At 41.6% G+C, this 27876-nt stretch overlaps 1 protein-coding gene across 1 annotated transcript; it reads left to right on the top strand.

Annotated features, from left to right (window-relative positions):
- Positions 1-840: 840 nt before the first annotated feature.
- LOC102687876 (zinc finger protein 292) lies at positions 841-26813 on the top strand. The gene is made up of 8 exons (XM_015353648.2): positions 841-1043; positions 19759-19913; positions 20876-20954; positions 21281-21416; positions 22682-22884; positions 24527-24663; positions 26045-26220; positions 26803-26813. Exons 1-8 carry the CDS (start codon positions 882-884, stop codon positions 26811-26813), a joined length of 1059 nt encoding a protein of 352 aa, XP_015209134.1. The 5' UTR covers positions 841-881.
- Positions 26814-27876: the final 1063 nt, after the last annotated feature.

Raw genomic sequence — 27876 nt, 5'->3', positions numbered from 1 at the left:
ATTTCATCCAGTTGTTTCTTGAAGAAAGCTTTAAGAAGATGTCCAGTGCATTGACTTTGACAGTGCCTTTGAAGATGTTGAATATTTATATTGACTCCCATCCTGTCTTCTAAATTCAAAACTGAAAAGGTTAACTTGTTTCAGCCTTTTCGCCTGTCAGTGTAGGACACTTCTTTGAGTGTCAAAATGCATCTCATTGCTCTTCTCTGGACTGATAAAAGATTTTATTGGGTTTTTGCCAAAGCATTGCATACAATTTGAAATCATTATATCCACACAAAATTATAGCATATTGTGTTCAACACAAAAAAAAACTAACAGGTAATTATATTGTACCAATGCTACTGTTAAATTACCGTTAACAATACCAATCCTATAATAACTGAAAGTAGCTAACGTTTTAACTTTCAAACCAGAAATTAATCCTGATTTTACGTTTTGAAGGAGCCGGACACCATTTGCCGTCATTAAAAATATGCTTTTATAGCTCGAATATATTTGTTGTACAGTCAGTCAACGAAATAGCTCCCTGTTTGCAAGAAAGGTGTTGCTGCTTAATTACACCATATGTTTTAATAGCAGTCAGCATCGCAGGGAAAAGTATGTCTTCTGGGGCCACATGTTCTGAAATGAATGACACATACTTTGTGTACGTTTAAGAACGGCGAGTATGCTATGCTTTCTCCCAAAGCACGTCTCTAGATAACAAAGGACCATGACCGTGTCCCAGAAAAAAAAAACAATCACAGCTGACTTTGATTCACTCACGTGATTTGCTGAAGCTGTGGTCACATGACCGTGCGCCGGGGTTGGCGTAGCTGTGCGTCGGAGTTGCGGATCACGTGAGGTTGTGTGCGTACGCGGCGGAGTTGGGTGTGAAGATGGCGGACGAGGAGGCCGAGCGGGATCACAGTCCACAGATCGGTACCAGCGCTGCGATTGTGGCTCTCAGAGAGCGGCTGCAGAAGCTGGCCACCGAGCTTAAGGACAGCCGGGAGTCTGCCGTGCAGTCCGCCGCTCAGTACTGCCAGGATTTCTGTCAGGTTAGACAAACGTTTCTTAAACTATTCGTGCGTGCAATCGCATCCAAAATAAACCCTCAGAAACCAGATCGTTATTATTAACCAAGCTCATTGCTGAGGAGGGGGTTGCCGGAGCCAAAGAGGGGGAGGTGCTCCTTTGTGTAGGTATAGTAAAGAGGGCAGAAAAGAAAATCCCAAGCACCGAGGCGTTATTTTCCATTTTTCCCCCCAATGAGCAGCTGCAGCCTTGTGCAGTGTGTGTTGTCGCTGCACGTCTGTTTTGATCTGCAGAAGTCAGGAGTGCAGAGCCGAGCGCCGTGCATTTTCCCAGCTTTTTGTCCTGTTCCCAGTCCTGGTGGTAGCGCTTGCCAGTCCCAGCGTGAATTGAGTTGCAGCTCCATCAAGCGATTTTTTCAAGCGCGTAGCCGTTGTAGCGCTTTGCCTTCTGTAACCCGATCTGCAGGACGTGCTGGTGTTTTACCCCGAGTCAGTGTGCTCGCGTACAGATCATTAAAGCCCCCAACTGCGTGAAACCTGGATTCGAGGCCTCCAGGATGTGTTGTGTTTTCGAGACATTTATATTGAGCAGGGCAGCGCATTCCGGGCTGCTTGGAGGAAGAGCACGACTGTGACAAAAGATCGCGACTGCGAGGCGTTTCTTGTAAGGGCAAACCCCGCAGGTTATCTCTAAAATGGTTGAGGGTTTTGTCCTGGCGTCCGTGTTTGCCTTCTGGAGAACCGTCATCATCCAGTGTACCTTTCCCGTGTGTGCCGTCCATCGGCCTCGATTAACACAGCAGTGGGCATGGGAAGGTTTTGGGAGAGGGACTGGGACAAGGGTGAGGCGTACGTGCTGACCCCCTGGAGTTTTAATTTTGACTGACCTACATTCATCATGGAGTTCTTGGACGTTCAGTTTCGCCCTAAGATCCTTTGTATATGTAGTCCGTGTAGCTTGTGTCCTCTTGATGGCTGCATGCGTGTTTAATAGCAGTTATATATTTACTCATCTAAGTGTATTTATTTGTGTCTCTACGCGTGCATTTAGAATAGCTAACGACACCAAACTGATCAGGATGCCTCGAATTTCACAAGTTGTTTTTCCCCCCTATCGTGCAGCTAAAAGCTGGGGTTTTAACAAATTCAGCTGCTCTTTGTGAAATGTGTAAAAGGTTGTAAAACTGTACCACTGATTGTAAAATAGTTTTCAATGCTATATGGCTACTTTGTTTTTACCATGCTTTGTGTTCTGTGGCTCCAAGGCCATGATCTCTTTTCATTGTTAGATCTTGCAGTCAGTCAGCAATTTCAAAATTGGGCCTACAACTCTCACTTGAATGCTCTGACTTTCAGTTTTCATTTACTATATTCATCTGCCCCTATCACATTGAGATATACCAAGAAAGGTGCATTATAAAATGAACTATATTGAACCTTACTATTTTTGAGGCATGACTTAGAAAACAATAAACATTTTAGAGGAACATGCATTCTATAAATCAATACCATAAAGAGCATTTTTAACGTTTGTTTCAAAATGTTTATAGTTTAACCTTGATTTGTAGGTTGCCTGTTGCTTGAATTGTGATATTGTTTATAAATGTCATTCCTAATTTCTAAGCAAAGATCAGACCTTCGTTTAATTCTGTCATGGAACTGGATTTTGTATCTGAGGTTACGCAGTTTAAAGCTCTCTAGCAGCACTGCCTAGTCATTCCATTTTAATTTTATGTTGATAATTACAAGCTTTTTCTTATTTAATATTGGCTCTGAAGTGTAATTGATTTTGAGTGAGAAATTAAACCTTTTTTCTGTAGGTGTCAGGCAGTTTCTAGAATTGCCATCATTGTGGTTTCCTGCTCAAAGGCTATTACAAAGTAAAAGCCGTAAGGAACACTTTAATTAAAAAGGTTGTTCTGTAACATTATCTAGCTAGACTCCGTATTTTTTAAATCATGCTTTGAATAGATTCCGGTTTTCTAAACGTATGGCCATTGGAGAATTTTGTACTGTTCACTTGACACTGTGAAAAAGTTACTTGCTGTTCAAGCAGCAACATTTAAAAAAAAAAAGAACATATACTGGAATGCTGACATGAGTCAAGAAGAAAGGAGCTTGACTGCTGGGGAGAGAAATAATTCAATTTTTTTTCAATGTTTTACCCCCACTTAAAAAGTGGTGTTACTGATTATCCTAGAACACACACAAAATCTCATCAGACATACGCAGCATGGTCTGTGGAACAAGTCATGACCCAAATCTGAATTAATTTATCTATATACAAAACTGGGGATGGGGTAGGACAGCTTGTTGCCGTAGTGCAACCTTTGTGGTCTTGCTGTTCAGTCTCCTGAAATCCATCAGAAGGTGTGGGCCATGTGCAAGAGGCTGGCAGTGCGGAGCAGTGGTTAGGCCTCTGACTCGGGGAAGGTCAGGAGTTCACGTCCTGGGTGGGACACGGCTGCTGTGCTTTGCTGAAGGAGAGAGCGTTCAGATTGCTGCAGTAAAGCAGAGCAATTACAAATCAGTAGGCTACTCTCCAGGTTGTCTTTAAAAAGGAGAATATTTAACCAGCTGATCTGGTTAAATAAAAGATTGAAATGTTGATCAGTCTGCCTCAAAAGTTCTCTAACTTGTCAATGTGTTCCATATAGTGCCATAAAAAAAACAACTTTTATGGGTTTTATACCAGGAATTCCATTTTAATATTATTTAGATGTGAAAAACTGGGATGCTGTGATCCTTTTGTTCTGCAGCCTCTATTTAAAAAAAGTCTGGAATAAAATGCAATCGGGGGGAAAAAAGAAATTATACATTTTTTGCAATTGTAGTGTTTATATTGATTGTGGCTTGTACTGTTGCCTAGAGAGTGTCGGGCTGTAAGTCTACAAATTTATAAAGAAAAGTGATTACTTTTACAGATGATCAAATATTGTTTTCATCATAGAGGCTTTCCACCTGCTAATACTGCAAACGCCTGCAGTGCTACCTGTTCTCACTGGTTATTTTAGTAAGCTGACAGAACGTATAGGAAATCAGAATACTATATTGTCCTTAGGCAGTTGGTGTAAAGTTCATATCCTTGGAAGGTGTCAAAACGGAAGGTCTTACATTTGTCAAATTTGTCTTCAGGTGAGAATCTACATCAAGATATCATAGTTCACTGCTCCCTCAGTTAAAAGCTATTTAAATGCATGCAAGCATTTTGTTCATTAATTGAAGCCAAATTACATTGTAGGTTAGTTTTAGGATAACCTGCAGCATATTCAAACAGTAGAATAAATGTTTATAAACGTTTTCTTCCCCCAGTCTTCATGACCTGTTGCATATGCATTATAAGGGGTGCCAATGCAATTTCTGGTCTGACATACATTTTGTGTCCTTATAGCTCAGTAACCTGTAAATACTGGTAATAGTGATAGTGCTGCTGCAGTGTTTCTCAGCACTGGTCCTTAAGGGCCACGAGATCTTGAGGTTTTCTTCCCACTTTGGATTCTAATTGTGCAGTTGAGGTCTTGCCCTGTGCCTAAAGCACGTAGAATTATAAGCCTAATAAAAACTCCTGAGCTCTGGGTTTCAAAGTGTGGCATTGGACACTGGTTTGGTGTGTTTAGATGTCTTGCCGAAACTACAGAGGTGTGATAGCCAAGATTCTGGATGTTATGTAATGTAAGGGGTATAACCCCGGTGTACCGGCCAAATTTCCAATTGGCCCTTACCAATCATGGCCTCCTAATAATCCCCATCTATGAATTGGCTACATTACTCTGCTATCCTCCCCACTGATAGCTGATGTGTGGTGAGCGTTCTGGCGCACTATGGCTGTCGTCGCATCATCCAGGTGGGGCTGCACATTGGTGGTGGTGGAGGGGATCCCCATTACCTGTAAAGGGCTTTGAGTGGAGTGTCCAGAAAAGCGCTATATAAGTGTAAGCAATTATTATTATTATTATTATTATTATTATTATTATTATTATTATTAATGATAACTTGATAAAAATGGTGGTTTCAGGTTTCCTGAAAAAACGTTCAAATTTACAGGTGTAACAGGGTCCATAGTCATAACCTGCATGTTAATAAAATCTACTTCATAATAGTGTCATCAGACATGCTGTGTTAACGGCTTACAATATTAATATTGCATGTCAGGACGAGGTCTAACACTTGAAAATTCTGGAGCCTATGGACCGAAGGACCAAGTGTGTCCTCGGACAGACTTTAGTACAGATCGTTCTGTTGTTGTCTTTATTGAAGGTTGTCAATTTTCTGTTTCAGCTGTATAACTTGATTGGGTGCATCTGAACAGGATGTCAAAAGGTCACACGTCCTGTGATGTAATCAGTTTTCAGGAAAAGAGTTGCCTCTGGGAATGGCACGCATGCTTGTGTTTGTAAACTGTCTACATTGTTACTCCAGAATGCAGATTTGTTTCACGTATGACTTCGCTTAGATCAAGATGTTTAATGTAGTAATAGGTTTGTATAAACTCTTTAGTTTCAGAATTATCTGCAGACAGTAAGGGTGATGGTAAGAGTAAATTGAATAATTATTCTTTATTCAAGCAGCATAATAGCTGGTGTGCTATTAGTTTTTGTTGCTCTTATTATCTTTACTAAATTTATCATTTTAAATGTCCTTCGAGCCAAACTTTCAACTTCATAAAGGCAGTCTTCATTAACTAAAGTTGAAAGATGATGCTTTAATCAATTTTGTGTCACATGAATGACCCAGAAGACTTCCAAGTTAAAATGCATCATTTGTGTTCTTGCTTAGGGAAAATGAACTGGCAATTGATCTGTGACAGCAGAAACAAATGTGCTGTTTTTTCGCTTTGTTTCAAAGGATTGGTCGACTGGTATCCTGCTGCTGTGCAAGACAGCTCCTACAGCCTAGCAAATTTAGTTCGAATCAATCCGTCACTGACCAGAAAGCTGCTTATTCCAGGTTCAGACGCTGCAGATGTAATGATCAGGCCAGGAGTTCCCAGTTGGCTGAGCACCAGTCTAAGCAGAGTTATCTAAAGGACCAACCAGATTGCAGAAGGGATACTTTTTTGGGGATCTCGGCATCCTTGGGGCGGAGCGGTGGCTCTGTGGTTAAGGATCTGCGCCTGTGGTTGGAAGGTTGCCGGTTCAAATCCCGCGGCTGGCAGAGGAATCCTACTCCGTTGGTCTCCTGAGCAAGGCCTTAACCCCAACTGCTCCAGGGGTGCTGTACAATGGCTGACCCTGCACTCTGACCCCAAGCTTCTCTCTGTCTGTGTGTCTCATGGAGAGCAAGCTGGGGTATGTGAAAAAGACAAATTCCTAATGCAAGAAATTGTGTAATAATAAAGTAAATTGAGAGTAAAGTGATCCTTGGATGTCCAGATCTCCTGAATATCTAGAATTTCCGAGTCTACATTCAGGATACAGTTTAGCGGTGTGTGTCTGTGTGTCTGTGTGTCTGTGTGTCTGTGTGTCTGTGTGTCTGTGTGTCTGTGTGTCTGTGTGTCTGTGTGTCTGTGTGTCTGTGTGTCTGTGTGTCTGTGTGTCTGTGTGTCTGTGTGTCTGTGTGTCTGTGTGTCTGTGTGTCTGTGTGTGAGAATGATCTGTGGTTTTGTTGGTCAACATGGGGTGATAGTGTTGTAAGCGAAGAAACAGTTATTTATTTAGTAAAAATGACAGATCAGATACTCTCTACTGGACAGGTTCCGTGTTTTGCTAAGCACACTTTGCCTCCCTCATTTTTAATAGCAGTACTGTTGACAGTCAGGTAATGAAAAGAGCAAAAAATCTGCCACGTTGTACAATAACAGGGATTACCAACTGAAGTGAACTGCGCAAAACTTTTACTCAGCCATGTACTGTGAGTTAAATTAAATCATCACCAAGGATTTATTTTCTGTTTAATTTAAATAGCTTCTTAAGATTTATTGTTTATTTAAATGCTTATTTTCTGTCTTTTTTTCAAGTAAATAGATACAAATAGAAATGTTTTGCCTGGAGAGCGTATCTTTCCTTCTCGACACAATTTTTCAATTAAGGAACTCGCTAATAGCACTCTGTATTCGTTACAGTAAAAAACCCTGCCTTATGAATCCATGCTGCTATGTTTGAAAATATATGCATTTCATTTCGCTTATACGATGTCTTGATGATGATGATAGCTTCTTTAGTGCTTGTCTGGACACTCCACTTGAAGCGCTTTACGGGTAACAGGGTCACTCTTCCCCCAACACCAGTGTGTAACCCTGTCATAGATGGGGATTATTAGGAGGCCATTACTGGTAAAGGCCAGGGAGAAGTTTGGCCATGACACCTGGGTAATACCCTACTGTGAAATGCCCTGGGATTTTGAATCACCACAAAGAGTGAGGACCTTGGTTTTACATCTTATCCAAAGCATGTTATGTATTTGAGTGGCCCCATCATTATACTGGAGCATTAGGACTCACACAGACTGCAGGGTTTAGCGCCCCCTACTGGCCCTGCTAACACCTCTTCCAGCAGCAGCCTTAGCTTTCCCAGGAGTCTCCCATCCAGGTACTGGGCAGGCACGTATCTGCTGAGCTTCAGTGGGCTGCCCGTTGCGAATTGCAGTTTAATATATCTGCCGGCGTGGGTGGTTAAGGATATCATTCACATTACTATACCGGCAGTGTTTTCAAAAATGTGCATCCTTTCACAGTTGTTTGATGCTATTTCCAAAATATCCAGCATATCGCCTTCTTGCCTCGACTCGGTGCTGGGCTTGCACTTGTAATGTGGCATGAGAAACTTTCTATTGAGATGTATTGTGGGCCCACTTTTAAGTCTGTGGATCAACAATAAGAACGTAGCAGATCTCACAACTCTGATATCAGTGCAGGGAAGAGTAGCCAACTACATTATGGAGTTGAAAGGAATGTCCCACTCAGAAAAACTGATTTTTTTTTAGTCTTGAACAGTGAAAGCTAAGAGGGAATATGATGTGAGTGTTCAGAAGTCTGAAAAGCGTTGACAAAGTCAGCCCGTTGGACATCTTCTGAATCGGTAAATTCACCCAAGATAAGACAGAAGTGTATTTAAAACTGAGAACAAGAGGAACCTTTTAACCAAAATGGGCTTCAGGAGTCTGGAATGCACTACCCAGCTGCATTATTGGAGCTGATGCCTTGATTTCTTTCAAGAAATGGTTGGACAAGACCATCAGATTACTTGGCTGCTAGCAAACATGAACTGGATGGGCCGGAGGTCCTCTCATTTGTCATCTTTACCTTAAATACTGGAGGTATGCAGAAAAGCATGAGAAGTAAAACAGGAAAAGATATATACGAGACAAGAATGCATGGTTTCATTTTATATGTTTTGCCTGTGAGGTCTTTACGTGAAACAATAAGCTGGTTTCCAACACTTGGTCCTCTATATTCAAGCTCCTCCTCTGGGATGCTGGACATCCCAAGTGTCTTGAATGACACTTCCTTGTCAACGTGAGAGATGAGAATGATCCAGCTGAAAGGTTAAGTGATCCATGTGACATGGCAGTGTAAGAATTGTTATGGAAGAGCATTGCCAAAGATAAAAACAAGCAGACTCCAAAACAAAGTTGCCGATATACTGAGACTTAAATAAGCCTGGCAACCTGGAACCCACTGATGTTTCTGAACCTGGAGGGAGACCTCCTCCTGAGAAAGCAGTAAAGCTCTTTGAGTGGAGTATCCAGAAAAGTGCTATATAAGTGTGAGGAATAATAAGTTAGTGAGGGTAAATGGATAGACCCTGAATACAGTATTGCAGGGCCTCCCAGCCCTGCACCTTGGAACACACACACACACACCTACCTGCTGGTTTTTGTTCAGCTTGAGTTCTTTAATTGAATCCTTAATTGAACTAAGAAGCCTCTTGATTGTACCATTTTTTTAGTAGTCAGAAGTTGGAGATCCAAATTTACTTCTGAAATGCTATAGTTCCGATGTTCCCTGCAACATGCTTGGGAAAAGGAAATTGTTTAAAGAGGTTAAATTAATCCTATTAGTTCCCATAAGGAATCTATTATGTGACTGGGACCTGAACTGGAATTAGGTTTTGGAGCTGTTTCAGAGTGTAGTTCCCCTGTCGCCTCCACTGCGCTATGCCATTGTTGTAATGCCTCATTTGTGCATGCCAGCATTGCATGTGAAAACTGGCATGCCTCTATTTGTCAGCCCCCCCATTGCAGTTTTTCTAAGTTCAAGACCATAAGGGGGCAAGTGTACTCATTGTGCTCGCCCTTGTACAGTGAAGCAAGAGCAAGAGGACACCGCTAGAAACAGGGCACTACACGTAAAGATCACAAGGCATCTGTTACACAGAGGAGCGTGAAGCCAGTCACCCAGCGGTTCGCACCGTTCAGCTGCCAGCAGGCAGGTGTGCAGGGTGGCCTCCTCTCGCCTGCAGTCTGTTCCTGTATTCTTCTAAAACTCATCATTGCAGTCCTGATACTTAATAATGAAGCTATTTCATGCTGAGGTGAAAATGGTTTCATCTTGCATTTCTCTATCAATAATGCAGCTTTTCACAATTTGTAACGAAGTTGTCTTTCTCCATTTATTTACTAATTAGTCATCGCTGTCGTCGGAGAATACTGATGGGGCTCCTTTGTGCTTAGTTTGAGTGTTTCTTAATTAATTCTAATAATGGACTAAAATTATTTTTCCAGATAACTGGATTTCATTACATTAAGTGCTGTAGAGATGATGTTGTGACTTAAGTTTGAACACTAGTTATTATATCGCTCCGGGAGCTGCACTTTATCACAGCACATTTCTTTTCTGCTGCATACAAATCTCTTATTAAAATTGTGTTGGTGCTCGGTGTTTTTGCATCAGTACATATAACAGGGATAGGGGGAAACTCCACTCCTTGAGAGCTGAGACCCTGCGTGTTTTACTGTTTTTTGTCAATTAGCAACCAGCAAACGCCTGAAAAAAAAACTGGTGAATTTTGCAAATAAAGATCAGCTGTAATCGGATTAAGTGTTCCTCTTACCACTATTGAAAGTCAGCAGTTAGTGATTACTGAAGAGATTTATGATGCTGTGTGGAATGCTTTGCGTCTGAAGGTTTCCCTGTGACCACACAAGAGAAATGAAAGTCCTGTTGGTGACTTTGAACGAACTTGTGCCAGTTTCCTATTTTTAGGGAAAACATTTTGCAGCTCCAACACCACCACCATTTGGGTGGTAGCAGCATAACTGTGAAGTCACGTGCTGAATCGCACCGCTTTCCCTGGTTGATGCTTGGTGGCGCTAGACCTCGGGGGGCTGCAGAGCGAAGAGCGATGTCTGGACACTGGGCTTCTGTACATGGAAAGCCACTTGTAGTGAGGAAGCTGGCCATACCTACCGATACGCTCCTACCAAGGTCTAAAAATGCCCCATGTTATTTATTAAGCTGTATTTATGCCCTGTTTAGAGAAGATATTATTTCCCTGAAGTAATACCTATTGTAATAGGACTGTACTTGGGAACGCCAACGCAAAACAGCTGTCCAGAGCAAGACGAGCGTGTGGGAATACCCTCGCTGTCCTTTCAGCGGAGGCGGCAGCTATGATCAGAAAACGCAAGACAAATGTTGTGCGGGCGGCCTGCGAGATTGCAGAACTTCCGCTTTTATCAAGCGAGCAACTGTGGAAAGGTTCCTCCAGTGTGAGCGTGCTGCAGCTCTGGATCTGTGGGGGCAGACCCATGTGGCCCTGCCTGCGCAAGGAAGACCCTAATGGCACTTGCTGGAAACGTGCCCTGCAGAAGTCATTAATCATGGCCTGCATCAGGGAAAGCCGAACCTCGTTTTGTTGTATTTTGTGTGGCAGTAAATTTGTTAGAAACAAAATTGCTTAGCATGGTAGAGGCACTGAACTTCTAGCGTGTACCTCCCTTGCTGTTCTGTCTTTCGTGTTTGTGCTGCGTTTTACCTTTGCTTTATGTATCGCTGTGTAATTTGTAAGTCACCCATGAAAACCGGAGTAGACAAAAAGCCGCATGAAATAAACTCGGCAGAGGCAGCATCTGTTCCAATGTGCGAGCTAGTCGAAATTAACTGCAGCCCACGGACGCCGAATTGCTCGTTTCAAGTAGGCTCAGGGTGGCGGGGCGAGGAGAGTCGCGTGCCTGACCGCAGGTAAAGGCCACTGCTGCGCGTTATTCACTCTGTCTGCTGTCCACGTCGGCAACTGCTCACTTTCTACAAGAAGTCATGATTCAAGAAGTCAAGGAGTCAAAATCGCCTTTTTTATTATTTGCGTGATATACAGTAGTTACGCTTAAGACTTGCCAGTCGCAATGGCAGTACAGTCTTCCCTTGCAAGCCATGAGTTTACTGAATGCGAATTTTGTTCTTTATGCCCACTTGTCTACTGCAGCCCGTTATATGAAAGTAAACGTGAACTGACATGCCTTTAGATGTCCTTTTAGATGTTACCTCTTGCGGGTGCACATTTTAAGAGCTACACGCGTTCTGTTGTACAGTATTACGTTTTGGTAGCTGATTGTACCATGCGGTGAAAGTGATTAAAACAGAGTATTTCTCAAAATATAATGAATATAAAGTTCATAAGTCTTTGAAGCATATGAGAATGAGGGGAGGCATCTGGGGTTGCTAAGTTTGCAATGTCAGGGACATCTTTAAAAGCTGCAAAAGAACAAGTAATAGGTTTATTCCATGCTGAAAAAAAGAAGAAAGAAAACACGTTTCGGCCGTGGAGCCTTCTTCAGGTGTCTTTTTCTTTTTCCTTCTTCTTTTTTTCAGCATGGAATAAACCTTTACTTGTTCCATTGCAGCCTACGCGTGATGACGCAGCCGCCCACCTGAATATCTTTAGAGGATGAAATGAAAGTTCTTGATTGATAAGGAGCAGGAAGGTCAAAGCAGTAGTGCTGTTGGTAGACTGGGTGTTAACAAATCCACAGCAATAAAGACAAATGTGACTGCTGTCAGAGCCAGTGTTGCCAGTAGTTTATGAGCTGACACTGGCTTTGTACTGGGGTGAATACTGGAATGTATATAGCAGTGTTGTAAAACAGACTTGTAGGATTTTTAAAAAGAATTGTTTCCAGCTGAGCGGAAATCATTCCAATCAGACGAAACTGCTGCAGGAGTGATTTTCAATTTTCAGATCAAGTTGTTGGTTTCAAATGCTTGTACAAGATATATTTTTATATTGCCATTAATCAGAAGGTGCACCATGTTGGCACCTATGAAACCTGCGAAAGTTTCTTCACTGTACTTCCCAGCAGTAAAGGGAGCCCAGAGGGTTGCTGAGCGTGTCAGTGCAGCTGTGACATACTGCGGGTGATATTTTCAGAATTTGGAGAGCTAACGAGGAAAGATCTGTCCTTCTTTTAAAAGTGCTGCTGTCTCGAAACGTGTTGTTTGCAGGGCAGAAAATGCACTGGTTCGTAATGAAGATGTTGATATGTTTTATTTTGAACGATTTAAACCACACAAGCTGAGCTGACCTCCTGAAATACAAGTTGGGTGAAAATTAAAGAAAAATAATTTCATGCTCCTGCAAAAAAGAACCAGACAACTGTATTTTGAAAGCAAAAACCCTAACAATCTGAAGTCATTAATTTTTGGTAGTTATATGTTCATACAGTTAAGCTCTTATTCAAGGTATTTTACAAGTTCTGAAAGCTATTTCTCTTAAAGGCTATGTGAAGGATATTTTGCTTTATGGTTTTCTTAACCGCTGCAAATTGAAAATGCTTTATTTGACGAAGCAACCTGCTGGTCTCTGCAGAAACCCAGAACTTCACTCCTCATTTTCATTATTGTGTTAATTAGCAATGAACTGTACGCACCAGAGTCTGTACTGCATCAAATAACTGTGAGTGTGTTGAATATTAAATCAATACTGGTATTAAACTTACATTGTATTAGAAATTGCAGAAGAGGATTCTCAGTATTCTAATTCCTTTGAAAGACGAGCATGACTCACAAGTACAATGCATCACTAAAGGATTTTTCAAAAACACAGGATGTAAGTTTGTAGGGGCTTTATTCTTACAACCCCCAAGGCACAAATAGAAATTCAAAGGCTTTCTCATGTATATTTGTATGCTGTGCGTTCTTAGCATAATAAAATAGTGCAAAATATTGTTTGTGTATAGGGAAGAAATTGTTTGCATTTTAAAAACATCTGCTAGACGCAGAAAGAAAATTGCAGTAAACATATTATCGGGGCATTATGTTTGAAAATCAAATTATTTTAGCTCAAGTAGCACTTCAGTTTATAAGATCACTTTATTGGCCATATACAGTTTCTTGCATTAGGAATTTGTCTTTTCACATACCCCAACTTTTTTCTTCATGAGAGACAGACAAGGAGAGAAGCTTGGGCTCAGAGCGCAGGGTCAGCCATTTATACGGCGGCCCTAGAGCAGTTGGGGTGAAGGGCCTTGCTCAGGGGCCCAATGGAGTAGGATTCCTCTGCTGGCCGTGGGATTTGAACCGGCAAGCTCCCAGCCACAGAGCCCACATCAGTCAATCCAAGTCATGTGCTCTGACACAAGCCCTTTTATTAGCGTCCCAGTGTAAAAGCAAACTATTCTGATTTTTACATGAGCTCTCTTAGGTGCTCCTGAAACTCTACAACAGCTTCATGGTCAGAAGATGCAGAATCCCTACTGTTTTACATTGTGGAGGCTGAAGCACTTGTAATGTTGTTGAACCAGCCTCTGTGGCTCCCTTCTTCCCCTTAACAAGTTGTCGCAGAAAGTGGAGAGTTTTTTCCACTGCCTGAACATTAAAGATCCCATGGAACTTCTGAAAACAGTAGAAATGTTACTACAGTGTCCAGGTTGAATTCTACTCCCAAGTTTTCCCCTTAATGAGGCAGCTGGAGCATATTGGCTCCAGTTACCCTGGTGTATAAAGTAAGGAGTTATTAGATTCTGCTTACACTTTTCATTCCAATATCAGTAGAATAATACATTTAAACCACATGTCCCTTATTAAAGTGTGTGAAGTTACTTGGTTGTATCATGGAAGTCTTGTATCGGACCTTCAAACGCCTTGAGTTGTAATGCTCTATAATTTCATTGTTAAGAATGACAGGAAATGGGTTTTAAAAAGTATAATATTGAAATTGCATTCCAGAGAAGCTGAGAGCTTTATGAGCTCATTATAACATGGTCCTAACAGAGATGGGTTCTTCATAGCATTTTTTTACCAGTGAATAATACACGAGGGCTTGACGTTTATTGGGAATAGTTCCAATACTGATACTGATGCATAACTCTTTAAGGGGAGAACTGCAATATCCATTTCTCAGATCGTTAGTAAATCTCAGTAACAAATTCATGTATGGTATTGCAAAATTTCACAGATTCCCAATTGAGCACAAAACCCTGAACTTTGTGAGCGTACCGCAGTTCGACCTGGTTGTCACACACACTTGGTTTTGCCACGAGCGAGAGTGAGAGTTTACGAGAAGTGACGTGAAGCGGCCCTTCCTGCTCACTAGTCACTGTGATGACTGATGTACTGTAATGTACGATTGTACTATAAGTACAGGTTGTGCATCAGACATTTCACTGCTGAAATGTGCCAACATGAACTGCATGCAGAGTTAACAAGTAAGTAGTATTTGTTAGCAAAACCATCTCGAAGTCGGGAGCAATACTTCTGTTGGATTAAAAGCGATGTATTCACAAGCCTGCTTGTTTACAATGCGATGGGGCCGCTCCACGTCATCAGACGTCTTGTTGCCTCATTCTGAATTGCAGAACATGGCGCTGAGCATACCGGGAGTCAATTGGGTGTTTAACATGTTGCTGTGTACATTTTACTTTCATGTGGTGAACTGCTCCGATCAATTCCAATTCTTTCTCACCCCGAAATATGAAAATAGTTGGACTATCCCTTTAAAGCATTGATAAACAAAAGGCTTTACTGCCACTGGTATCTACAGGACACTCGCCAGCCTTCACTGATTTTATAATCTGCATCTTAACATCCATATTGTTAATCTTGATATTTTTGCCACTTTTAATAGCAGCTTTCCTTTTGGCCTGCAAAGTCTAAAAAATGCAAAAGAAAAGGGAAAACAAGGCAAAAGGGAAGCGCTGGAGCAAACAGTGTTGGCTGAAAGGCTTCACACTGCGCTTGCACTCTGGAAATGGTCCATAACACTGAAGGGATTTCCATCACGCGTGTACCTCCTGGATACTTCAAAGACGGGCGTGTTTTTATTTTTATGTTTTTCATAAAAAATAATTAAAAACAGCGTTCTAAGAGATGTGCGTATAGTGTTTAAAGAAGATATTGGAGAAGGGATCTGCATCGCCATGCAAGCTGTAGTGTAACAAGTAAAGATTAATTCCACAATGAAGACTAAAAAGAAAATATTGTTGCCGTGACATCTGAAGACGTCTCTATAGCCAAAACCTTTTTCTTTTTCAGTTTTCAATGTTTCAGCACTTTTTTTTTTAAACATAGACATGGTACACAAGGGAGATCCTGGGACATAAATGGTCAAATATGTATGGTTATTTTCTTTGCTTTCCATTGTAAAGCCGTCTGGGGCGAAGGTTTCTGTGTTGTTGGTGAAAATTGCTTTATGTAAATCCTCTTTTCACCCGTGCATTCAGAACAGAAACTGGAGTTTCTGCCTGGAGCCCTTTATCGTTGGGCAGCCTGTATGTAGTTTCTCAGATGTGCTCCAGAGGGAGTGTTTGTCTGAGAAGACAGTCGGTGAAAGCAGTGCTCTCGTGCTTCAGTGGCATGTCTCAGTGTATTTGTCTATTAATTAAAGAAAACAGGTTAATTACAAAAATCACAATAAGCGGATATTTTCATTGTTACTTTCTCTGAACTGCTGGATGAGATCCTAGCCCCTGAACCAGCTGCACGGGCAGTCGTTCTGCAGCCTCTCTGAAACACATCATAAACACTTGGATATTGAATATTAGATCGCTTGCTACCTTCTTTGCATGTAGCAGTTGATTTTAAATGCAGTTTTACAGTCTGACTCTGGTGCCACTTTCCGTAGCCTTAATGAACTGTTTTTTCTAAAGCTTCATATCACAGCCGGCAAGCTTCATTGATCACGCGGGTGAAGCAGGCCATTGCCATCAATACTGATCAGAACGAGACCTGCAAGCCACGCTCCTCGGGGGGAGAGGTGCTCTGCTGCAGCAGCTGACGTGTGGTTCAGTGGATCATAGACAAAAGGAATTTGCTCCGAAGGCCCTGCAGCTGCCAAGGAAACAAGTAAAATGGCAGTAAAGCCTCAAGCTGCTCTCTAATGGCCATTTTTTTTCTTACACTTCAAAGCAGACCAGCTTTGCCTATCCGCCTGCGTTTCTCTGGGATCGCGTTGTTGCTGTCATGTCTGGGCTGAGAGAGGCATGGAGGAAAGACTCCCTTGCCCAGTGCCAAGGATGCAGAAACATGTAAAGCTCCTTCATAAATTCGTTTTTCAGACCTAGCTGTCTACTAAAGATGGTACGATGGGGGGGGAGGTGGAGACGCACTCAGACATTCAAGGCAAGTCAGTGATAATTGTAAAGTGCCAACTTGAAAATTGGTATTGAGGTATTTACATTTTATATTATGTAAACTGAGATTTCAGCTCAATTAGATTACATTTTACAGATAGTGGGCAAACATGAGCTGAATCAATGTAAAGTCACTTAACAGGGCTTGGATCCAACCTAGAGTCTACAGGCATCTGGGATTTCCAGAGGAGTGACGTGGCCACGTTCTTCCAGGAGAAACGCATGCTCGATTGGCGGAGCTGGAAGCTGCTGTGTCAGGGGTCGGTCTAGAAAGTCCCATCAGTGCCGGGCTAGGTTCAGATCTGGAGAAGGAGAAGGTCATGGCGTGGGAAAACATCAGTGTCGGGTTCTTCCAAACACTGGTTGACTGCACGTGCTGTGTGGGTGAGGGCATTGTCACCCTGGGGGACACCCAGGAAAAATGCTGCAACATGGGGTAAAGCTGATCACTCAATATCATTAGGTAGCGATTTGCATTGATCTTGTGTGATGTCTGATGAAAGAATGAGAACACCCAAGCCATCCCTCCTTAATCGGACTTGATTGAAAGAATGTTAATTCAGTAAATCTTGACGTATTTTCTTAAATTTTAAAAGGACATTTGATTTGCGGTTAGCCTAATATAGTGTCAGAACACAATTTTGGGTGTCTAAGGATAGAATTTTTCTGTTAAATGTTTTAAGCATTTTGTTATTATAATGCACTTGCGTGGTTGTGTAGAACTTCCATTTGTAACATGAAGAAGGATGAAGAAGATGCATTCCACAGGAAAACCAAATTATACTTCTCGCCAATGAACTATTTGAAAACGCAGATTGGCAAGTCTGTCATTTAAGCAGAACTTGTAAATCAAGGCCCTGTACAACAAAAGAAAAACAATAACAGGAGTTATCGGTTATAATTCCCAAATGCCATCTTAAATATTGGAAGATTTTAATGAACTTATTTGTTCGTTTTAGTTAAGAGAAAAGCACTGTTAAGCGGTTTAGCATTTCTACATTTTCTTTTAAAAAAAGGATGATTTGGTGGCTGTTTATAAAACCTGCTAGTGTCCTACTCTGTCCTACCAGGGTTGGAGAGGAGAGTAGAGAGAGTCGAGTAGAGGAGTTTATTGCCATATGTACACCTGTATTGGAATTCTTAAACACGCTGATCTCTCGGGACATACACAGTACCACGGACAACACCACACAATGTAGACGGTACATTACAAACATAATAAATATTAACAACAGGAACAATAAATATTGTAGTACAATAAATACATAGTAGTGAGAAACAAATATGGTAGACCATGCAAAAGTGCATAGTGCAGGTTTGTAACGAGTCTGAGACATGCAGTTAGCTGTTGAGGATGCGTACTGCAGTGGGAAAGAAGCTGTTCTTGAGTCTGTTGGTCCTTTGCTTTAATAGTGCAGTACTGCTTGCCAGAGCACAGGGAATGGTTGGGATCCTGAATGATGGATCGGGCTCTGTTGAGACAGCGGATGATGTGAATCTCCCCGATTGATGGTAAATCACATCCTGTGATCCTCTGTGCCATTGCGACAGCCCTTTGTAGTGCGTTTCCGTCATGCACGGCAGTACTGCTGTACCACACAGTGAAACCACTAGTGAGGGACAACACTTTCTATGGTGCTGCAGTAAGGGTTCATGAGGAGCTGCTTCCCCGTACCGGATGTTTTTGAGCACTGCAGAAAGTGCGGGCGCTGTTGTGCCCTTTTCAGACTGGCTACAGTGTTGAGTCCAAGCCAGGTCAGTGGAGATCTGCAGGCTGAGGAACCTGAAGCAGCTGACAGTTTCCACTGCTGTGCCATTGATGCTGATTGGGGCCTGACTCCCTCTGGGTCTCCTGAAGTCCACATTCAGTTCTTTTGTGTTGGTAACATTCAGGGCCAGATTGTTGTCAAGGCACCATCTTGTAAGAAGCTCCACCTCACTCCTGTATGCGGACTCATCATTGTTGTTGATCAGCCCAGTAATAGTGGTGTCTTCCCAAGATAAAGATCTGCTGCTGTTTTACTTAGTTTCACTTAGAATGTTTTTTTTTTCCCCCGGTTGTAATGTGTTGCTAATGGACTGACTCCATCACTGTGTATTTTTATAATCTTTTCTTAGTGATCTGGTCACGTGGAAAGCAATGTTCATTTTATATGACTTGCATGGCAGTTGCCACAGTTTATCAGCAGTTGTACATAATTATGGCATTAATATATATCGGTACATCTGTATGAAATATATCTTGTCCCTTGAGTGGGTTATACTCAGCAGCTCTGGCACATTACGTATTTTATTGCTCGTCTGCAAGAGCTTAGGAAGTTGCCTAATCAGCAGCAACCAACCATCTTAAAATACTCTGAATAGAATCTCTGCCCGTTTTCTCTCTGCGGTAGGTAAGTTTCATAAGAGGTGCTAAAACTGCTTTAATAGAACAGGTTCTGCATTACATAGGATTATTACATGTAACACCTTTTTAAGAGCGGAGAAGGAATTATGTAAACATTCCTGTCACATAGTTGCTGTTTAGGCACTGGAGTGTGCAGCAGGTGAAAGAGGAGCTTGATGAGTGGGTGTGTGTGTGGGTTGGAGGAGTTGTTGCTGTGAACCGAGATGTAAAGAACAAAATCGCAGTTACTTGTTAGACAGTCAGAAGATCATCACGTCGCTCTCTGTGATGGCTTATCCGGGTCCGGGGCTCGGGGGAGCCAGAGCCTCTCCTGGGTAGCAGTGAGCACAAGGCCGGGTACATCCTGGACAGGATGCCAGTCCGACTCGGGCCCCACTCGGACACAGACCCTCGCGTCAGGACCGCCAGTTAAACTACCAGTACGTCTTTGGACTCTGGGAGGAAACTCCATGTGGATAACACTGCAGCGCTGGGGGCCTGGGTTCCATTTTTAGGATGCTAACCGCTGTGCGCCTGTGCTGAGCTAGTCGGTAAATAAGGTGGGACAAAAGGTGAAGCTCATTTTCTTTCCTAAAGGCTAAAGTGGCACAGCTGGATTCAGCCTTTTTGTTTGCTGCTCTTTACCCTTCATTCCCCAACCAGTATTTTCATAATTCTGCTTCATCTTACTGGTAGATCACCAGCCACTACTGTTACATGAGTAGACAGGAGTGCATGTATCCCATCTGAAGCTAGTGTGGAGTTGCTCGCTGTAACTTGCTTAGCTTTTTTTTCCGTTGGTTGAAAGCTTCTGTTCAGCATGTGACGCTGTGCGCTGTGTCCTCTCCACAGACTTTGGTAGAATACGCCGGGCGATGGAAGATCTCGGAGGATCCCCTGCCTTTAGTGGAAGTGTACATGGTGGCCATCCTAAGCTACGCTCAAGCACGCCACTATCTCACCTCCGAATGCGAAAATGTATCCCTCGTACTTGAACGGTTAACATTGTAAGTATTTGTCGTTCACCTTCTTTAATGCTTGTGTGAAACTGTGTGGTAGTGGTTTACGGTAGTGTTTTATTTGCCATGCACAAGGTTTACTACTAAAAGCTACTGTGCACAGTTTTCAGTTTACTTCCAGGTTGTGACAGCAGCTGGTGCAAAATGAGAATTTGAAGAGGAAAAATCTTTCTGATTTTGGTTTAGTTAAACCCAGCAAGTCATTTCTTTTAATGACAGTGTATTGGAATGGGAGCCATTGATTCTATAAGTCTATTAAAGGGGAACTTAATTCATTTAAATAATGACTTTGAACAGGTCGTTATGGTTTCCCAGTGAAATGCATTTTAATTAGTTTCTATTGTTTTTATCATCCAAGCAAGTGAAGGTATTGTTTTGTGATTCCTGTTTTAGCTTCTCAAAAGCCTGTTGCCTTTTATCATTAGACTGCAACTTAGCTGCTTAAGTTGTGGCTTTGGGACTTTTTCCCCATCTGCTCTTCCTTGTTGAAAAGTATCCAGCCCCACACCTCAGCAGCATGTTTCCCCATCTTGTTGCAAATTGCACTTTCTAGAGAAAGATTTTCATTAGACGATTCCCAGGGCTGGTGCAAAAGTACTAATATCCAAGTATGACGAAATGGGTATTTGGTATACTTTTTATCTTATGCCTGATTGTAATTCTGAGGCACATCCAGAGATGCATCTCCCCTCTAGACATTAATTCACTGATGTAAAGAAACATTGAAGCCAAATCAAACAAACATGAAAGCATCATCAGGACTTTAATTTTGTTGTTGTTTTAAGAGAAAAGTTGATTGGTTTTGTCTGCCAGTCAACCAAGACCTCCTTCTCAAAGCTCGAATTGTTTTTGTCTCTGAAGCAGGGGTTCCTTTAACCGTTCGTGCTGCCGCACAGGGAAAAGTCTCTTTCAGAATTTGTGGGCCTGATGTTCATTTGTTTTATTTGAAGGAGCTGTGTTGAGCTTCTGCTTTCACTGCCAGAGGAAATCCCAAATGCCTTATGGCAGGAGTTTCAGTTTTCAGTGCAGGTGAGAGCTTCATAATCTGTATTTTTTTGAAAGTGTTATATAACTGTATCACTCAGTTGGTCTGGGATTTAGTTTTAAGTTTGTTTTTCATTAATGCTTATTTATACCTGTTCAGGGCATTCTGCCTGCCCCCACTTTAGGGCTTAAAAATAGGGTCTTGGAAATATTTTTGATGAGCTCTGTTCTAAAAAGTATTTGAGTTTCAGTTTAAGTGTTTTTTTATGTGAGCATGTGAGATGTTATTTTGTTGAAACATGAAAACTTAATGCTTTGGGCCGATGATGTCGATAGTTATACACATAACTGTCTGTTTTGTCTCTCTGCAGAAGGCACACAGTTTACTTTTGGACAGTGGAAACTGTGAACTGCATATGCTCTCATCCATTGCTAAGGAGAGGGGTGTATGGGCAAATGATACATTACAGTCCATTCTTTCAAAGGAGACACCAGAAGTGGAAAAGGGTTGGTCTAAGCTTTTGTATGAGTTATTTACTTAAGTTCTGTATGTCCGTACCTGAGCAGTGCCATGTGACTGCAGCTGAGACTTCTCAAATAGCACTGTGGTACTGGCGAGGGCAGGAGTGGGCATGAGTTACCCAAGTTCGCCTCAGCTCTCTTGATGGCAACTCCTGGGATCTGTTGGGTGCCTGCAAACCTGCAGCTTACAATGAGATTTCAACATGCCATTCAGAAACATTGGCACATTATAGGAGTGTGCCCACGGGTCCTAATGGTCTCCACTCACCTCCGTGACAAAGGAGCAAGTTGGGGTTAATTCCAGCCTGATCAATTCATCCAGGCTAATTTGTCTTTCGCTTCATAGCAGTGACAATCGAAGATCTCTCCAAGATGATAGTTTCTTATTTAACATCTCATGCCCATGAATATGGTGACTTTCCTGTCCGCCTTCTTTTTACAGGGGTGTTAGGACATTATTCCAGAACGTGTTGGTTGTCTATCCTCCAACATTTCCATCAGCTCTAAAAACCCCTTCATTCATTTATAGCTTGCAGCTTTTCACATTTTTCCAGGAATTCGTCTTCCAGGTCTCAGGCTGTTAGGGCACTATCGTCTGGTTTCCATTGCCCCTGCACCCTCACCTCTCCCTCACCTGAAGAAAGCTCAACAACCAAAACCACATTTTTTTTTCTTTTTCTACTTTCCAGCGTGGAATTAAATTTCTTTTGCTGCATGAAGTTTGACGTCAATCCCCAATCAAACTTCTTATAGCTAACGGGCCAGGTTAAAAGCGGTTAGTAGTGGAAAAGGGGTAATTATCGTTTATAAAAATGGCTTTTCCAGAACTTAGTTCATAAGAACTAAAAAATGCTCTTAATGTCTTTGGGGGAAAAATGAATGTTATAGGTTAGTAGTGATTACATACTGTGGAAATGTTGTAAAAAAAACTCTTATAGTTATGCTGTAAACCTTATAACATAATGAGAGAAAAAATACAGTAATAAAATACAGGTTGTCTTCAACCTGTTTCAGTTAATGGGTGTATGCTTTTTTGACTTTATGCTGCAGACATTTCTTGTGTAAGTGGGGAAAAAATACCTGTACTTCTGATTTTCTTAATTCAGAATTGTTTAAGAAGAGCTTTAATTGTGCAACAAGTATTCCTGATTCTCAGCATCGGGGATGTTGCTGCTTCTTACGGACGCCTGTTAGTTACAGTGTTGCTCGGGTTTCCATTCCACGTCAACAGCCTTCTTTTCTCTCCTCAGTTCGGGAGTTCCTTGAACAGGAAGGTGCAGTTCTGCTGGATATGCGGGTAAAGCACCTTATCAAAGAGAACCACATCGAAAAGGCGGCTTTGGTAGCGAAAGTGTGCGCGGAGCACCCAGAGTTTGGGGCAAAGAGCAGCTTTAAACAGACCTACCTCGTCTGTCTCTGTTCAGTAGCTCCGCGAGAGCAGGTCATGCAGGAGGTGAGTGAACCACCAGTGTATCTAGCGGCCTGGTTATGCTGAGGGCTTGTGAACTACCCGTGCAAATATGAATATCAGCAGGGATTACATTCTTTTGGAACATTTAATTCAAATGTGTTTGTTGAGTGCACTTGCAGATCACAATTGTGGTGCAAGGCTGCGATGTGGCATTTTGTCCACCTGGGTTCGGCTCCCATGCAGTTAAGCGGAAGCTTTCTTTCTGGTTTCCTTTGGTTTATTTGGTGCTTCTCAAGTAACTGCCAAAGAAACGTAATTATACCTCAAGAAGTTTGTGCATTTCTCCGGAAATCAGTATCCTTTTGAGGCAAACTCCTGAGCGGTTCCTGAGTTGTGAGATGCGAATGGAAAAGTGAAGGCAGGTATTGTAGAGGTCTAGCCTTTCGCCATAAGCTTGCCAACCACGTTGGTCTTTATAGAAGAGACCGTGATCCCTAACCGTGCGATCGTGAAAAAGATTTTTTCCATCTTGTGAAAACAACTGATTCTACATTATCGTAAACTTACATCTGTTTTGTTGCGCCTAAGAATGTATGTGCTGAAGCAGTAGATGAGTAGTCACCAGTCCTGGCCCCAGTGCCCCTCACACCTGCTGGGTTTCATTCCGTGCCACTTTAACGAGATAATTGAAGTGTTACCTGGTCTAAGAAATTGCTTCCTTCGGATACTTGCTTTTTGTTTCTATTTGCAAGTTTGGGATTTGATTTCACTTACAAAATACAGCAGTTAAAGCGCCAAGATCTTTTAAGAGCTGGGAGCAAACAGTTCAAATTCATCTTATTGTTATTCTTAAATTAATGAAGGTTTGATTGTGTAACTGAGGGCTCGGCTGGAACATAAACCATCAGGTGTGTGGGTCACCAGGACAGGACTGGGAGCCACTGCAATAGATCATACTTGATATTGGGGTGTGACTGGGATGACCTCCAAGTACTAACCAAGCAGCTTCATACCAGAAGACACATGCTGTTAAAGCAATACATTAATCCTGAGATATTAATTGGTCCCCTGGCAGCCAAAGCAGCAGTCAGAAAAACGTTTCAAAATCATCTTCTGAACTGCTTACCTTGTTGAGTTTAGGTCCTTTAAAGCCTGCACTGCATGTAAGGATGACACCCTTCCACCTTTTGGTTTGCTGTTTAGTGCCGCCCGTCTCCAAGTGAACTGGAATTTATTTTGTTTTTGTGTTGCAAAAAATCGAAAATGTTCTGTCTTCAACAAACTGAAGGCACATTTTCAAATTCGATCCGTTACTTGGTTTGATTGACATCTGGGCGCGATAACGTGGCTGTCAGGTGTTTCACATGCAACTCCAACTGAACTACGGTCAATCAGAGTACCTGTGAAACAGTCTCGGGGAAAAAAAACAGGTTTAGATGGAAATGTACTAAAATATTTCTGTTTTGGTTTGAAACAATCTGCAAGAATTGAGATTGTTAAACCTGCTAGGACCTCATTTTATCTATCTTCTTCCTGGCTTATGCTTTGGCGTTCAGAAATGCCCACTGTCAGGAAGTTATTTTTAATTGCTTTTCGGATTCCAAGGTTTTCCATCACTGCAGTTACAACAGACTTGTAAATGTCTCATTTTTCATGTATTCCATTACCTTCACCCTCAAAACAGATTTCTGAAGTGGACTGTAAAGATGCACTTGAAATGATCTGCAACCTGGAGTCTGAGGGAGATGAGAAAGGTGCTTTGAGCCTGTGCTCAGCCTTTCTAACTCGGCAGCTTCTCCAAGGAGATATGTACTGCGCCTGGTGAGTGACTGTTCTGGCAACCAGAGCTGAAAGATGAGTGTTATTATATGAGGGAACTCGCAGCAGGGAAGAGCACTTCATGAGAGACACAGTAATCTATCTTGTTAGTAATGCATGTTATGGATGGTATCTCTGGTATTCTAAGAGAAAAACTTTAATTGTAAAATGAGGTTAAATGGAAAATCATGGTTTAACCTAAAATTTTAAAATGTTCTTCATCAAAATGCTTTGAAAGGTGAAACTAAGAACTGCGCTTTGGATTATACAGTATGTGACTATTTCAAGCCCAAAGGAACAATTCATAGGTTTATTCCATGTTGAAAAGAGAAAAAAGGAAACACAACATTTTGGCTTCTTCAGTGCCACACCCGAAGAAGGCTCCACAGCCAAAATGTTGTTTCCATTCTTCTCTTTTCAACATGGAATAAACCTTGACTTTTTCCTTTGCTGCCTGCGCATGCTGACGCAGCTACCCACCCGAACTATTCAAAACCCAGTTGATCATCTGTTAATCTGTTTTAACAGTTGTTTCTTCATTCTTTAAAAAAAGATTTAAATAGTTAAGTGGAATATTAACTTCTAATTGCAGAATGTTATCCAGGTAAACTATGGGTCAAGCATAGTTGCTTTTTTCAGGCAACAGACACGATTTACAGATTATTCTGAACATCAGGATCTGGGAGGACAGGGTTTGTCTCCCTTCTGCCATCAACTCATCAGCTGTTTGACACCCTGGGGTATTAGTTACAGACCTTCCCAGGTCTCTCAGGGAATTCCCTGATGAAAAGTAAAGATTAAGTTTGAATCTCATGTGTTATGCCAGTATGCTTTCGAGCAGTCAGGGATAAATAAGCTTTCTGATATTAGAACGATGTTCTTTTTTCCTCCCCGAGGATTTATGCTTTGAATTTTACACCATAATGTTGTAGTTCAAAAAATATATTCAGCAGTACTTTAAATAAAGCTTAATTCCTTAAGCCTAATATAATGCAGAATGGAATGGTAGTGTATGTTGTACTTCTGAGTTTTGTTTATTGCCTAGCAGTATTTTAATCAAATATTTTTGCTGTTTGAGTTATATTATGTTTGTCAATTCCAGGTTTGCATAATCTTCCCACACCACGTGACACCCCCAGGAGTCAGGGATAGGGTTAGTTAGAGAACAAGTCAATTTTCTAAAGAGCGGAAAATGGTAGCTGGCCAGGTTTAGGGTTAGGGTTTGGTGTGATTTTTGTTTTTCTAATTCTCAGTATTTACAAAGGTTGTAGGATTGTGGGACTTGGATACTTAATAAAACATAAGAATATGTTCTGAAGAGATTTCTGTTTAAAAGTAAAAGGATCCCTAAATGTTTGAGTGTAACACAAGGTTTTCATCACAGGGAACTCACACTGTTTTGGAGCAAACTACTGCAAAGGTTGGAACGATCTACACAAGTGTTTCTGGACCACTGTCGTCAAATGTCTCTACTTTCTAAGACGGTGTATCATATCTTCTTTTTGATCAAGGTTATCCAGTCAGAGGTGAGTTTTGAGTCATTCAGATTGCAAAGTTCATGTAAGAGAAGAGACCTTTTTCTATGTATCGTATATATTTGAAGTGGAAATGATAATACTAAAGATATGATTAGAAAACAAGGAACGTAACCAGGCAATGAGCTAGTCTGCAGCACGAGTTGTATCTTATAGTCTCAAATAAATGATTTTTCTCTGTAGCTGATTGTCATTTTGCATTTTAGACTAGGAAGTGCAGAAAGTGAGAATGCAATGTGAAGATACCACAAATTCTTAGATTTTATTCTTTGAAAGTTTTTAGCTACTAATTTAATGTTGTGTTTCACAGGTACAAGATGTGGGATTGCCAGTCTGCATTGAACTGTGTGTCAGAGCACTACGCTTGGAGACGGGTGATAATGCAAATATAAAAGCCACCATCTGTAAAACTATTTCCTGTTTGTTGCCCAATGACCTGGAAGTGAAGCGTGCCTGCCAGCTTACTGAATTCCTTTTGGAGCCTACTGTTGATTCATATTATGCTGTGGAGACACTCTACAATGAACCGGACCAGAAATTTGAAGAGGAAAACCTCCCAGTACCCAATTCACTGCGCTGTGAACTCTTGTTGGTGTTTAAGACGCAGTGGCCTTTTGATCCTGAATTTTGGGATTGGAAGACTCTGAAAAGGCATTGCTTGGCATTGATGGGTGAGGAGGCCTCCATTGTTTCATCTATCGACGAACTGAATGACTGTGAAGTTCTCGATCAGCTCGAGGATGAAGATGGAACCAAAGGTCCCGAAGAGTTTAAAGATCTCACAGATTGTTTTTTGGATACAACACATGTGCTTAATGAAATTGTTGATGAAAAGCAGAAGAAAAGGGAAATAAAGAAACTGAGGGAGAAAGGGTTTATATCTGCTAGGTTTAGAAATTGGCAGGCCTACATGCAGTACTGTGTACTGTGTGATAAAGAGTTTCTTGGTCACAGGATTGTACGCCATGCTCAGAAGCATGTTAAAGATGGAGTTTACAGTTGTCCCATATGTGCAGAAAGTTTTGACTGCAAAGAGCTTTTTGTACCCCATGTAACATCGCATGTGAAACAGTCATGCAAAGAAAGGCTAGCTGCTATGAAAACTAGTAGGAAGTTAGGAAGTCCTACTAAAATGCCATTTCCCAATTGTGTACCTCAGAAAGTTAAAACCAATGAGATGCAGGACAGCAAGCCCAAGAAAAAGAGCCGTCCATGTTCAAATGATGCTGAAGTTTCTAAAAACAGCTACAGTCAGGAGACGGTCAAAACAAAACTTCCAAAGCCTGACCTTGCTCTGTATCGGGCAGAATACACTGAGGAATATACATGCCCTGTAACAAACTGTAGGAAGGGATTCAAGTACTTCAAAAATTTGATAGCGCATGTGAAGGCTCATAAAAACAATGAAGAAGCCAAACGTTTTCTTGAAATGCAAAGCAAGAAGGTGGTTTGTCAGTATTGTCGTCGGCAGTTTGTTAGTGTCACCCACCTCAATGATCACTTACAAATGCACTGTGGCGCAAAGCCATATATTTGTATACAGTTAAATTGTAAGTCCAGTTTTCTGAGTAATGCAGAGCTGCTGGTGCACAGGAAAGAACACACAGCATTTAAGGCCAAATGTATGTTTCCAAACTGTGGGAGGATTTTTTATGAAGCCTACATGCTTTATGATCATGAA

The sequence above is a fragment of the Lepisosteus oculatus genome, chromosome 2 (assembly GCF_040954835.1).
Source record: "Lepisosteus oculatus isolate fLepOcu1 chromosome 2, fLepOcu1.hap2, whole genome shotgun sequence".
In the NCBI taxonomy this organism is placed as follows: Eukaryota; Metazoa; Chordata; class Actinopteri; order Semionotiformes; family Lepisosteidae; genus Lepisosteus; species Lepisosteus oculatus.
The sequence above is the reverse complement of the archived record's forward strand: the minus strand, read 5'-3'. Positions and strand labels throughout refer to the sequence as shown.

What these genes read in the sequence shown, in the direction of transcription:
- LOC102687876 (XM_015353648.2), top strand. Translation starts at nt 882, where the DNA reads ATGGCGGACGAGGAGGCCGAGCGGGATCACAGTCCACAGATCGGTACC. An exon ending in GACACCAGAAGTGGAAAAGG is followed by an intron (nt 21,417 to 22,681) that starts GTTGGTCTAAGC and finishes TTCTCTCCTCAG; the next exon opens with TTCGGGAGTTCCTTGAACAG. An exon ending in GGAGATATGTACTGCGCCTG is followed by an intron (nt 24,664 to 26,044) that starts GTGAGTGACTGT and finishes TTTTCATCACAG; the next exon opens with GGAACTCACACTGTTTTGGA.